This window comes from Haliaeetus albicilla, chromosome 2, assembly GCF_947461875.1.
Source record: "Haliaeetus albicilla chromosome 2, bHalAlb1.1, whole genome shotgun sequence".
In the NCBI taxonomy this organism is placed as follows: domain Eukaryota; kingdom Metazoa; phylum Chordata; class Aves; order Accipitriformes; family Accipitridae; genus Haliaeetus; species Haliaeetus albicilla.
In genome coordinates, this window is record NC_091484.1 from 69,249,399 (window position 1) to 69,264,281 (window position 14,883).

Here is a 14,883-nt window from a genome sequence, read left to right on the forward strand (position 1 = left end):
TTAGTCAACAGATGTGTCAGGATCATTATTCTTAACTAAACCTCAAATAGTGCTTCAAGTTACCTGATGTAAGACCAAGCAGCTCTATACAGATTGTGTCCATAGTCTAAGCCTGGATTGACTGTTCTATGCAAAAAAGGGTACATTTCACATAACATAACAATTATCTTTTTCTTTAGAAGTCGTTCAGACCAAATTTTTGTCTGTATGGCTTTCATTTCTCCAACCTGGACTCTGAGAAGGGAACCGACCAAGGATTTGTAAATCTAATGGATGAAACTTACAGTTGTAGATATTGCCATAAGACATCTGTTAAGCAGATACTATAAAGGAACACAGCAAGACAAACCTTAATGTTCCTCTTCTGCTGGATAAGAGTTCTTCTTAATAGAAATGCAAATAACAGATGGGCAGCCAAAGTACTAAACCCCCACTCTCTGGCCAGCCAGTGGTGGCCACCTTGGGAAGAGAGGTTTTTTTAGGTAATTTCAAGTGCCAGTGCTGCTGTTCAAAAGGAAACCCCTTTACAAAAGAGCAGGAAGCTTCTTTCTCATGTTATTTCACCCTACTTGGCACCATGTGTTACAAAGAAGTATTTGGTTTCGGGTGTATAGATCTGAAGTGAGAACGTCTCTGCTCTGTGGTGCTTCGGATCACCTATCTTCTCTCTCATGCATTAAAAAAAATAATTCGGCTCAGTGCTAAAACCTGAAAGGAGATACTTTAACTCCAATTCAATTTGCCTTGTAAAGTCTGAAAGATGGAAATACTTCACTGGAAATATGAAAACAATTATAGATAACTCTAAAAATACTTTCTCATGTTGCTAATAGCTGACTAAGTACAATTATTTTCTTAGTCATGATCTCCTCCTAGTTGCACAGCACAACTGCATTATAAGTAACAGATAAAAAGATAAACATCAGCATTTTTTAATTGACTTAGTTATTGGGTAATTCAATCATGATCTATAAAAAGCTCTTGCCACTTGGCAAGAAAGGGCAAAAATTGTGCTGAGTCTAAAGTAGTTGATAATGACAAGACATCTAAAATGAAGACGTTATTCAAATGAATTACCAGCATAAGCTTCATTGTCCAAGCTATTATATTTCATTTGGTCACTTATAGCACAATATAAGGTGTTTGTTTCAGTAAAATTATAACAAAGGATGTGATCAGAATCAAAAGGCTCAACTGGACATGTGTAGGATACAAGATGTTTTTCAGTTGCATGATAAAAGCCATCTTGTGTTTTCCCCAACCAAATACTGTGGTTGGGTGATAAGGTTGAGTCCTTATGATGTTCATGAATATAAACATTAAATAACAACTACAGCCATTAATATCATGTCTTAATTTTTCATTATTATTGTCCATCAAATGCTACTTTCATATAAGAAGTATGCAAAATAGGCATCTAATATAGCATCCTGTTACTGTACGTGTAGCCTTAAAAATTAATTATCTGTGTTGATGGTGCATGAATTTGGGATTGAACGCACAAGAATTACAATGATCCAAAGTTCAAGACTCATGAAAATGCTTTATAATTACATTTGAGGTGAAATTTACTGCAGAAGTTGGTGTTGTAGCAGAGTCATGGCACCATAATGCTTCTAGGAAATATTTAAAAAAAAGCACATCTTGAAAATAGTATTGGAACGAGATTAAGTTTTTCCAGAATTTTTGCATTTTTAAAGACTCTTACGCTATTGTGAAATGGAGTGCATTCCTCTTCAATTCAGTGGCAGTAGAATGAAGACCTGCCTTCTTTTGTATCTCAGAGGCTACTGGGGATCATATATGTCAATCGAGAGAGAAGTTGTTACTTGCTCATGGTATTTATCTCCATCTACTCTAATGCTGATAAAAACCTGGAAAAAAATTATGAGACAACACATAAAAATAGTACAAATACGTAGGTAATACAGACTCAGACTTGAAAACATGGGAAAACAAACTGTAGTGGCATGCTGAGTTATCAGGCTATGAAAGAGAAAGATTAGCTGTGTGGAATTGTTTAGCAGTGCTGGCATGAGTCAGACAAAATTGTGTTTGCCTTCTGGAAGGCAAGTTTTTGTTATGAGGAAGAATTGAAGTAGCTCTGTCTAAAAATAGTAGACAAGCGAGTGTCCATGCAGAATGCAAAGTTCATGTTTCTTTACATTTTATTTCTTTGCCCTGGATTCCAACCCTGCTATGATTGATTTTTTTTCCTAATATACGAACAAATTTCTTTCTTAACTAAAATTGGCATATTCAAAATACAGAGGTTATAAAAGGGATATGCATTGGCACTTGCAAGTGATTGACAATATGCTGTATTCCTTTTATTTAGAAAAAACAATGAAATAATCTGTCAGAAGTATATTTGTCTGCATCTTTTCTTTTTGAGGCTGTTCACAAGCTTTCATTCGCTTAGTATAAAATTAAATGTCAGTGGAGAACCTACAACCTAACTGTATCATTTTTTTAGCTTCTGGCAGATATACAGCCCCTGTTTTAATCAGTGGGAACTTTATTTATTAAAATCTTTCTGTGCATTATAGTTGCATACATTCATTTTGTGCATTAACACCTGTTCAGATGTTGGGAAAAAAAAATCAAATGGTATCCTTTCCTCTTTTGCTTTTCTGCCCTTCAGCACTGGAGGTACACGATTAAACCTTTTAACTTACTTTTCACAGAAAATCATTCTGCCCCTCCAGATGTTACCACTTACACCTCAGAACACTCAATACAAGTAGAAAGACCACAAGGATCAACAGCACGGGTGGCACCAAAGTATGGAAATGCTGAACTTATGGAGACTGGTGATGGTATGTCACAAAGCAAAACTGGTTTTTTTCTGAGTATCATAACTTTTTCAGTGGTTACTGTATGCATCTGCTCTTGGTTTCTTCTGGGCACTTTTCACTTATAAACAAGTACAAAGTTGCAGCATCTTTACAGTCTTAAAATAAACTGGTGTAAATGAAACAGACATAGGGAGATATTTCTTAATCAGCAGAGCTGACTCCCTGTAGAAATTGTTTGGCAAAAGAAGGCAATGAATCTCTTTAGATCTGCTTTTATCATGCTGCCTGGTTACAGCTAGTCTGGTTTTTGAATGGCAAGGAACATGACATGCTAGGATGGCTACATCTTGAAAAGTGACATGTTTGAAGTTCTATTTTCTGAGGGTTTGTTTTGTTTTGTTTTGTTTTGTTTTTGAAAAACAGTTATTTGTAAAGCCTTTCTTGTTTACTGCTCCTCTTTTCTAAAACCTATTAAACAATATTTCAGCAGGTTGTGGAATTGTCGACTGAGTGTATCGCGTCTAAACTTAGTAGCTTCAGCTCTAAAAACCACTTGATAAAAGTTTTGAAACCAAACTTATGGAAGTGTAGGAAGTTGAAATTTCTGCAGTACAGTGACAGAAAGCTATTTGTCCAGGAACAGATGACATGAACGTTGCAGAGGCTTTACGCTCGACTAGGGAAAAGGAAGGGGGAGGTGATTGATGGGATTATACTATAAAAGTGCCCCTTGCCCCACGCTCCTATTCAGAACTGTGTTTTTTCAAAGTGGTGTATGGGCAAGCACCCTCCCTTTGGAGCTCGCTGGCTGGTGGGATTGCCTATAGGGATGTTCAGAGAATACAGGGTCATGCTGAAGTAATACAAAGATGTGAACCATGTTTAAGATGGATACCAGACAGATGTCCACTGCAATGTAAAGAGCAACCCAGAATAAACGATGGGGCAGAGCCTGTTACCCACACTCCATGCTGAGCTGCGGTCTAGTGAGTCAATGTTGGTATGACCAGTGAGCACGGGGAGAGCCAGTGCCTGTCTTCTCACTGACCATTGCCAATGCCATCTAGAAGAGTTCTCTAAGGCTACTGACATTTGCTGTAGGGAGGGTTTTTTCACTGTGCTTCTCTCCCTCAGGCTATTTGCTGTTTCCCCTCTAATTTTGCAAGCTCACTCTGACATTGTGTTGTTTTTATTTAAACCAGGCATCATTGTTCCTTTTTGCTGAAATGATCTTAATGTCTTAATGTTGAATACTTAAGTCATGGTATGGCATGAAACTATAGTTGTGGTGGCCTTGCAGTCCTAGACTTTTTCTTACCCCACTTAACATCTGGTGGTGTTCAGCATAGCGGTCAACTGATGTCTCCATTGATCCCTGTCCTGCAGGAGTACCAGTGAGCAGCAGAGTGTCAGCAAAGATTCAGCAGCTGGTCAATACACTAAAACGGCCCAAACGACCACCATTACGAGAGTTCTTTGTAGATGACTTTGAGGAATTGTTAGAAGGTAAAATGACTGTTTTTCAAAAGATTTGGGGATCTCTTATTAAAACTTTGTAAAATGTTTGTCTCACACATTGACTTTCTAGAAAGCTAAGTAAGCCCTCCCTGTACTGGCAAGTACCAAAAAGCATCGGTATTCAGTGGAATCTGTTTGTAGTGAGCTTGGACATAGTGCTGTAGAGTCAAAAGTCCCTCTTGTTTGCTCAGCTCCTGGGTCTGCTTGCAAAGAAATGACAGAAGGGAGTGGAGGGAAGCATTGCTTTGAGAACATTCAGCTGTGGGTTACAGCCATAGCTTTTGAACACCAATATGAGAAAAACTGTCAGTGAGAGAGCATGTTAAGTGTTTTACACATCCTTTGTGTAACAGAGAAGCATCAAAAAAAATGAACTAAATGTAAGATAGAAACAAGGATGAAGTCAATAAATGGAAATTTTTTTTAAGGAGGCCAGTGCTTTGAGAATTAAGATTTGCCAGCATGTGGAGATTTAAATAGTCTTCATAGTAGTTTATAAGAAAGCACTGTAACAGAACATGACTTACATCAGTCTGTTACTGATGACTTGTTAAGGTACATTTTTTCAGTAGTTCTGCAGTTCATCTCATTACTGCATTTTTGCCAGGAAAAAGTATTCTCTATCCCTCTTTAGGAATAAAGAAAGGTTGATTATTTCGAAGATGAATATATGCATGCTGCCTCAGCAGTTTCTTTCCCTGCTTGTAGAGCTAGTGTAAGGATAAGCACGTGCATTCCTGAGATGTTTCAGTTGCTTCATCTCTGTTAAAGTTAAAAGTTAATTGTTCTGTTATATTTCTCTGTTGCTTCTCAATACCTTCTAACATGTTATTATTTTCAGGATATTTTGCAAAGGTAGTTTATTCTCTTGGTTACACAGGTATACACAAGGTATAGAATTTACATGGTAACTGTATATCTTTTCATAATCATAAGTCCAACAGCCAGATCCAAACCAGCCAAAGCCAGAAGGAGCTCAGATGTTGGCTATGCGTGGGGAACAATTAGGTGTGGTTACAAATTGGCCGCCTTCTCTGGAAGCAGCTTTGCAGCGATGGGGGACCATCTCACCGAAAGCTCCTTGCCTAACCACTATGGATACTAATGGAAAACCACTGTATATTCTCACTTACGGTGAGCGCTCTCCAAACTCCTTGTGCTTTTATATATTGTATACAGTATCTGTGTGTATAGTAAATGCATAAATATACAGTGAAAAAAGCCCTCTAATGATGCATCTGTTCCATTTCTGAGTAGGGTAAGACAATTCTGAAACTGTTGGTGTCTGAGTATGAATTGCTGAGATATTCTAGTATGATTTATTTCACAAAGAGGAAAAGAGCTGAGTAGATAACACCCATGGAATCACAGATTATAAATTAAAACCACCTTTTAAATAGAAATACATCCTAGGGCAGATTTTTCCTGAAGATTAACATATAAATCCATTGCCCTTCGTTATTCCCCAGGCTTTGTTCTGCAAAAGCAGAACCTGGTATACAAAATTCACCAGCTTCCCGAAGAAGTTAAAATAGGATTTTTTTCCATGTTCTACTGACATTGTAGTAAGTGTGATTTGAATTATTCCTCCTGATATGTAGCTGTGCAGCTAGCAAATGTACTGCCTTGAAATAGATTTGCCAGGATATATTTCAGTGTGATCTTTGGTATGTTGATATAGTTCAATGTGTACTGCCTGACAATCTATTGCATCCAAGAAAGGCCAAATAAAAATAAACATAAGGATATCTCTGGCAAATAACTCCCATATACCTTCTAATTTTGAGATGTTCAGGGGACATTTGGGAGATGTTCAAAGGAATTATTATGAATAACCGTCAAACTTATGAAAGCAGGTTGGACCATTTCTGTATGCTTTTGATAGGGATATAAAAAATGATTTTGCTTTTTTTATTTCTACCTTCTCAGGGACCTAGAGTTCTGTGCAGAGAATGTTTTTACCTGCTGTGATACAGAGGTCTGTCTGTTTTGTTCAGTGCTGAATGCTCCTTTCCATTCAGGAGTCTGAATGAGCGATAGTCCCTGGCCAAAAAAATGTCTGCTGCAAGTTTGGCATTGCAAATATAGTTAAAGGCTTTTAAAGCATAAGAGAACCTTTGCAACTGAAGGTCATGCATGAAACATTTTCCCTTCAGGTACCTTAGAGTTTAGAAGTTAAATTAGGGCGCAAACATATGATTCACCATCGATCAATGTTTTTCTTCCTTAAGGACATTTACTTGGAACTAGAGAAGAACTTTAAAGTTTGCAATTACATGTTTGCAGAAGAGCAATTCATATCATCTACTGAATGCCCTAAATAAATTGGACAGGAAAGGAGATTAAGATGTTAGTGAGAATCAGACCATTTTTCTGAACATGGGACTCTGTCCAGAGAGTCTGAGCATATGTCCTGCTTTGCCTGAAGGGCTGCAGGCTGAGCAATTCAACCTGAGGAACTCATCCACGTGGCTCACAGAGCCACCTAGCCTGCTTCTCTGTCCTAAACTAACTCTTTCCAAACCCCTCTTCTAAATTGTCCAAATCCTGAGAAAAATGGGGCTAAAATTCATGTTTTCATTACTTTCATATTGCAGCACTCTAGGATATGATTTTTGCTGTTGCCTTTCAGTAGTTTCTTGAGGTCGGAAAAAATAAGTTCTTTCTTTTTCTGTTTTTTTCCTTCTTTTTATAGAGAAAAGAAATTACAAACTGCAACATTTCATAGGAGATTTAGTGAATTCTCTGCTAGCTAGATTTCAAGCTGACATTTTTTTTTCATGGGAAATGTCCATTCACTGTGCCGCAGCAGTTTTCTTTACTTAAATGACAACTGCTTTTGAAATATCATTAATATTACAGCCACCTGCCATTTCATTGGTGACTTTATGAATGACTTTGCTGTAACTATTCCACCTTTCGTGTCCGTAATATTTTCTAGCAGTTGTGGGCATGGCATTTTTTAAAGTTGAACATTAATAAGCATTAAGCCTTCAACTCAGTAAAGACACTCTTATTCATGAATTTTTATCCCTGTGCATAGTTCCACTGGCCCTGCTTGTAATAAACTTCTGAAAGATGAGCTTAACCCACAGTCCTACCACATGGTATTAATGTGGCGTTTCATTTCCTTGTGTGCGTGTGATGATCAGATGACTAAAACTTTAAAATACCAACACTGAGGACTTTCAGTAGCCTCTGAGTTCGTACCTCACCGTTATTCTCAGGTTCTTTGCCAATTTAAGGAAACACCATTACCAGGATTTCATATGTTCACTACTTTGACAAATATTCAAGATTTTTAAGAATAATTCTATGTTTCTAGAGATTCAATCTTTGACATGTTACCAACATGGTCACTGTGCACCTCTTCTCAAATATTTTATGTCTGTTTACTGTTTCTGCTTTAGTGACTTCTCACAGCCTCTTGTGTCTTCATGGAAATCCTCTTCATTCATCCTCCCAAATTTCCAGTTAAGAGGAGGCTCCTACATGATGCCTTTTGATCCCTACTTTTTTCATACACAGCATCTTCTCCAGTTTCTTGTCTCTGCATGGATGAATCACAGGTTTGCCAGCTTATTCCAGACTTCTTTCCGTCTTTCCAAATTGGATTCCAGGGGTGTCTCTGTAGCTGTCAGATAGGTCATAGCCCATCTAAGTAAAAGCACTTATTCCCTTAACACCAAGCATATTCACCTCCTCCTTTCTGGATCATTGTAGACAATATTGCCATCCTGCCCATCACTCGGGCTGTAACTGGATTATCATACATGACCTGGACATTTCTTTAGTTTTGTACAGCTGTTCTGTGTCCAAACCTCGCAGGTTATTTTGGGAGCAAATCTTTTCAAATGCAGACCTTTTGCTGCATCTACACGGTGAAATCTTATCCCATCTGTCACCTTAGTCTTGATTCTTACAGCAAGCTCTCTCTGGCACTGAAAAATGCAGTGTTGGCCTGTTGCATCTATCCAGCATGCTTTCATACTTGCCCTTGGTGGCCTTGCATGCTGAAAAGGAGCTCTCTGAGAGTCCACAAAATTCTTGTCCAAAGCCTTCCTCACAACTCTTTTGCTGTCCTGTCCAGTGACATCTGAGAGTGGTCAGACCGATAGCCAAGCTATGATATGCCATGGCAGACAGCAGTAGATTAGCATGATAAGACCACCTTATGTGATTTACTGGAATGAATTTCCCTACCTAACAGTGGCTGATGTGGATATGATACAGTTAGTGTGGATTTAAGTGGTGAATGCTCTAGATTGTGATGTGCTGTTGTGCCGTAAGGGGAACTAGTTTAAAGAAGTTATTCTTTCAGCTGTTGCTTAAAATCATCACTGCCTTCCCATTCCTCTGCAGGAATTCAGCTAATTTGTAATGCCTTATATCTCCTGTGTCTTTTCCAGCGTGTGTTTTGAGCTTTTTGTCTTCATAGCATGTTGGGACTGTTTTCTTCCATGTGTCCCAGCTTACTGTAGGTGGAAGAAATGAATAACTGCACTTCTTGAACACTTGATCTTTTATTAAAGCAAGTTTTTGAAGTGGCTTGCCTCAGTTCTTGAAGTTCTCCTCAGTGCCCCAGTTGTAATCTTTATTTAATGTACTCAAAACTCTTAAACTCTTTCTAGTGAATGAAACACTATGAATATTACTTATTTCTCAAATATTTTGTTCCTCTGGGAACTTGGTTAAGTGGAGAACATCTTAGTGAAGTTACTCACAATCCCTTTATAAATCAAATCACTGAATATGCATAAATTGAAATGTCTGAGATATGGGAAGGAAAGGTGTCTTTATTGGGTTTTATGTAAGTCTGAACTCTGACTAGAAACCTAACATGTGCTTTGAGGAAGAGGAAGAGAATTTCTGGCTCAGACACTTAATCAGAGTAGTCAGGCATCCAGTTTTGGTATTGTTGGTAGTAATAATGAAGTGTTTAGTGATTTCTTAGAGGAAAAAATGTCAATAAAGGACAATTAAAACGTATATAGTACTTAAGCTATCACAGTTACTTTTTTTACTTAAAATTATTATTATAAGAAGAATCAGAAAAGCTGGGGAAAAAGTAAAATGCTGAAAGTACTTTGGGAATGAGCAGATTTTGAGCTTTCTTATTGTAACCATTATTAAAAACAACAAAACGAGTACCAGTTAACTACATCTGATTCAAAGAATCTCATTTCCTTTATCTAACACTTTTTGTAATCAGATATTTTTTAAAACCATTTTCAGTTGGCTCTGATGTATTGTTTCACACGTCAGAGGCCTATTGGAGACAGCAAGGCTAGCAAAAGGAGCAAAGAAAGCTCTGGGGCTAGAGAAGTATTTTTTTTTTCATCTGTTTGGATTCTGTGGAAGAAGAAATGCCTGAAAAATGGCATTTTTTTTTCAAATGAATTGCCCATTAAAAAAAATACTCAAGGCAACTGTAAACATTTTGAGTCCAAAGTCATGCTGCCTTAGCAGGGGTGATGTAGCTTATACTGGAGATACCCTGAGATGGCTGAAACTTAACAACAGACCAAAAATAAAGAACCCCAAGCCATGCTTCAGCTGGCGTGTGACCCTGCCATCCGCGTCCTCCTGCTGCGAGAATCTTGTAGGCCAGGAATTTCACAATTATCAGGAGGAGAGAGAGGGAATCGAGACTCTTCTAACGAAGTAGCTACATAACCAGACTGTCCTTATCCCTGAAATAACTCAGTGCTTACAGAGGCATGGATAGTCATGGTTCAAGTCTCTAGACAGATATCAATGTCATGATTGTTTAAGACTTTAAACCTTTATTTCTTTAATAAAAAGACAGAAAATTACTTTAAAAAATCTGTCTTACAAGCTATGATTAAGACTGGAGTATCAAGCACTGTAATAGCAAGGTTACCTCTATTCTGAGTATGTCTAGAGTCTTTTATTCTCTGCAACAGAACATTTTTGTTCTTTTTCTTTGAATTTTTTGTCCCAAAAGACAACAGTTTCATTTGCTGCTCAGGATGGATCTAAAGAGTTTATTAAAAAAGGGTTAACAGAGCAGCAGAACTGCGACTATTATTTTGCAAAGCAGAAAAAGTGTCCGTTTACCTGCGTAGCATTAGGAAGTTTGCCATTTACACCAGATTTAATAAATAATTTTGTTTGTATTTAATTTAAGAAATGCCATATGTGATATTGAGAAAATGAATATTTGACAAAATTATTTACAGTTAAACTTTGGCAGTCTCGCAATTGCTGTGCACGGAGATTGGTAAGCAACCACTGGTTTGGCTTTGTTGAGTTAGTGCTGTGTCGTTCTGAGAAGCATCCTGAAGATGATAAGGAAATTGACCGTGGTTTGTTTTCTCTCTGAGTTTTCTCCCTGATGCAGCTTTTCTCTTATAACCTTCTTTACATTCAACACAAACATACAGTCAGTCCTTTTACAGATTTGCGAAGGAAGAGGAAGGGGATTTACTTCAGTGTCATGTGGAAAGCATCTAATTTTTGTTAACTGATCACTTTTTGTGTGGTTTTTAAGACCTGGTGGTTTCCTTTACCCTCCTAATGTGTTGCTTAACCAGATGGGACTGACTATTAACTCACTCCAGCTTGCTAAATATTAGTTGGTAAAAGATACTGCCCTCTGAATAGACAGTTAAAAATGAACAAGACTGAATACAAGTGAAATGTAAAATATGTGGTTGCTGGTGTAGAGTTGCTACTATTCAACTAAATCAAAATTCCAGCAGCAAAGGAAAAAGGACTTGCCCCACACAGGTGTTAACAGTGTTCGTCACAGCTGCCAGAAAGCAAGATGCTGTTTTCCATCCTGTCCTACCAAGAATATCTGCACACATGATGTCTGCCAGATATGGCTCAGATTCAGAGACACAGCAGTACTTGCTGATACTTGCTGGGCAGTGGGAACATTCAGCTTAGTTTGCAAGTGTGTGAAGAGTGTTAAAGGCCTCGCTGAATAAACATGCTGCTAGGGCGTGCAAGTCTGGCAGCAATACTCTGGGCAAGTGACAGAAGTGGCTGAGGAAGATACGATCATCTTTAGAAGATTTATTTCAGTAAATGCTTAAACAATTATAAGTAAGTTAGGCAATGACAGATGCAGAGAAAAGCTTAATTTCTTACCATCCTGTGGAGTTATACAAGATCTTGGAAAGCAGCACCACAGTTAGCAGCTTGATGGGAGGTAGGAGCAAGGTTATAATTTGTAGTAGCAGCAAGGTGCGTGTTAACTGCACGTTGCTGCACGTTTTCCTAAATCAACTTGGGAAACTCTTCTGTGGGCATCTGCCAGTCTGCTTTGTTTGGGAAGTAGTTTTGTGACTTGAAAACTGAGGGGTAATTCAGGTACTTAAACACCTAGTGCCCCGGGTTACCCACGATGTGTGTGTGGCTGGCAGACACGGCACAGGGTCTGCAGAGCCCAGGCCCCTTCTGGTGGGTACCCTTGTGCCTGAAACACCACTGGACACTCAGATCTCTCGCTAGTGACTTATCTCTGTAGATGACTTACCAATTCTTCATTTTAAAATGCAAGAAAGTAGCTGCTCATGTATGGCTGGTGAGCAGATCGGAACCTGGCAGGGACAACTGTGTCCCTGGTGAGGCAGGTAGGATTGTTCGAAAGGACCTGCGGCAGCAGGGATGTGGGCAGGAAGGTGAAGAAGAGGAGGGCTCACGGGCTCTGGTCTTTACATGGGGAAATGGCGGGGAAGCAGCAGTGTTGCTCGAGGTTCCTGCACCCAGTGGCGTGTGCTCTGCCAGACTGCAGGCAGGGCCGAGGGGAGCTTTCTGCTGCGGTGGCACGGCTGGAAGAAAGGAGCTCTGGCACGGACGGAGCTGAAACACGGGCTGGTCCACTCACTAGATGAAACTGTTGCTTGAGCTTCCGACACCTGCCCTCCTGTCTTCGAGCCAACTTATTAGGAGATTAATGGCAGTGTGTTTATCTGAGGAGGACCAGTGCTTCACTGCACTCCCGCTGAGGACAATGGGGCATATCCTCAGCAGCTCCAAACATCCAGATTTCCGCTGTAGCCTGTGTAGCGAAGACGGTTTACCCCGCACAGGGATCGGCCTGGCGGCGCTGAGCCCTGTCTCGGAGCGAAAGCCTTGGATGAAGCACAGCTGGCCTCCTCACCAAGGCCTCCCTCTCCCACTGCGCAGATGTGGCACCGTACGGAGGTCGCGGCAAGGTCGCAGCATCGGGATTTGTGGGAGAGGTTTCAGCGATCGGCTTTTTCCCAGAGACGTCTAATCTCTCGAGTTCGCAAAGGAAGAATTACACTAAATTGCAACCTAGGCAGAACCAAGGAAGGAAATACTTCAAAGATTTCCTTCTTTATAACATCCTCCGATACTGAGGGCTTTTATCCGGCAGTTGTCGAGTCCTTTGTGTTTCTCAGTGATGTTGGGGGGGCCAAACGGTCAAGGTGGCAAAATAAATGCACGCTTCAGTCCACCTCTGGTCAGAAGCTTGTGCCCCATCCAGCAGCCACGGATCTGGCCCTGGTGATTCATACATTCCTGGCTCCAGCTTCTGGATTACTGCTCCCTTTGTAGCCCTTTTTTTAATTTATTTTTGGAATGCAGCTATATACCCGGGAAGAAAAATTAGGGGCTTCCTGTTGAACATGATCCAGTTGAAGATCTGCATGGACTTTGCCTGGCCTGCTTGCGAGGGTGCCTTGCGGGCTCTGCCTGCCCCTGGCTGCTGCTGCCCGCGCTGGAGCAGAGGCAGCGGCAGCCGGGGGCAGGCAGAGCCCGCAAGGGTTGGAGTGAAGTTATGGACCTTTTAAGGGCCTCAGGAGAGACCGTATATTCCAGCTCCTTCCCAGCTGAATGCAGACAGGCTGCTTTGTTCCAGGTTTCCACAGTTTCATACCCAGACATACATGCAGTTAGTTCGGGTAATTAACATAGTTTGGTACTGCACCAGTAAATAGAGCAGGAAAGGGCTGTGGTGACAGAAAATTCAAGTCTTTTCTGACCGTTAGAAAATATTATGGGCATTTTTTGGTGCAGTTCGAAGTGCATTTAAACAGAAAGGTGAGGGATTCGGCAGGCAGCCTTACATGCTCTATGGTTCAGAAGCTGAAGTGAAATTTTGGCAATAAAAGAGCATCATGACAAAATGTATTTAAGGACTTAATTATTTAAAACTTTACTAGAAAGTACCCCTTTAAATTTTCTTAGTCTTTGAGAGAACTTAATTTCTGTGTTTACTCAGATCACTTACGTGGAGGTGGTTGTACTGCATACTGGGGTGCTTCTGAAAGAATGCATCTGAATACTTTAATCTGAATAGCCCTTAGATTTTGAAGAAAATACTGTAAGATGGCACATTTGATAGATGAAGAATTGGTATGAATATGTCACAAATGCAAATTTAAGACTTGTAACAGATTTAATCTCTATAGCTCATACAGAACTTTTCACAGCAGCCCCTTATGTCTCTCAGAAAAGGAATTAAAAATTCAATGTTCATTTCAAGCTTGAAAGTGTTTTGTGTAAAGATGGTTCTTTCTTGCAATTCAGAACTTTTGCCAGGCTTTTGATTTCCATTCTCCAATTTTCTATATCATTACTAATTGCTCTTTTAAGTTCGTTGCCACTGAAACTTTAATGTTGGAAGCTTTTAAGAAAAAGAATATTTGCTTTCTTAAAGCATCCTTGTTTTTATCCTACTCACTTGTCAAGTTCAAGTGCTGATGGTAGCAGCAGGGATGCTTTTAAAGACTTTCCATCAAATGCAGGTAGTTCTGCCATAGTGCTGTGAGGGTTAATCCTGCAGATGTACTCCTGTATCCATGCTGAGTTTCCAGTGGAACAGAATTGAGTCATGTTTATTTCTGAGCATCGAGGCAGTTCAGCATGCGAATACCGGAGTAATTTTAAATAAATTAAAAACTTTGCAAAACATAGTTTGATGATACAATATTACCATTTTCATAAGAAGTAATTGCATTTAGTACTTTCTTAGTAACAAGCAGCAGTGACCCTTCCAGTTTTCCTTAAGAGGAAAAAAAGAAAATCTGGCCTTCACATTGTATGTTATATGTACATCAAATTTGCACTTAAAAATAATTCATTAGTATTGCATTTTATAACCAGGATGTGGAGGAACTTATTACAACATCTTGGCTTAGTTATAAATAGCAATACTGCATGTTTGGGAGCTTGAACTGCTGAACCCCATAGGTAATCTGTTGTCAGAACCTATTATGGTTTAAGTTATTGGTGGGCATGAATTTGCTACTGTCAGACTGAATACTGCTTAAAGACAGTACCTAGGGGCCAGCCAAGAACAAGGGCTGTTACGCTTGGTATTGTTCAAATGGAAGTAACAAGGTGTCTGAACAAAGGCCATCTGAAAGAGCTTGTGTAGTTGGATGATGCCAGTCACTTGAAGGATTAATGAAAGGCATGTAACGTGACCAACGAGGTCTTGATCAGATAATTTTTTTTTTAAAGAATATTGGGGTGAGGTCTTGATAAGGATTAGCTAAGTGCAGAGCTGGAGAGATGAAGCGAGGGAGAAGAGAGAGTAAAAAGGAAGGCTACCTGGGGCAAG

The 14,883-nt window shown here is 39.6% G+C and overlaps 1 protein-coding gene across 6 annotated transcripts in view; it reads left to right on the top strand.

Moving 5' to 3' along the window:
- DIP2C (disco interacting protein 2 homolog C) overlaps positions 1-14,883 on the top strand; it is a 336,675-nt gene that overhangs the window by 213,725 nt on the left and 108,067 nt on the right. For all 6 annotated transcript variants that reach the window (XM_069778160.1, XM_069778161.1, XM_069778163.1 and 3 more), the window contains 3 exons: positions 2,688-2,819; positions 4,185-4,304; positions 5,253-5,450. In XM_069778160.1, the coding sequence (XP_069634261.1) occupies positions 2,688-2,819; positions 4,185-4,304; positions 5,253-5,450 (450 nt within the window). The remainder of the gene's footprint in view (positions 1-2,687; positions 2,820-4,184; positions 4,305-5,252; positions 5,451-14,883) is intronic.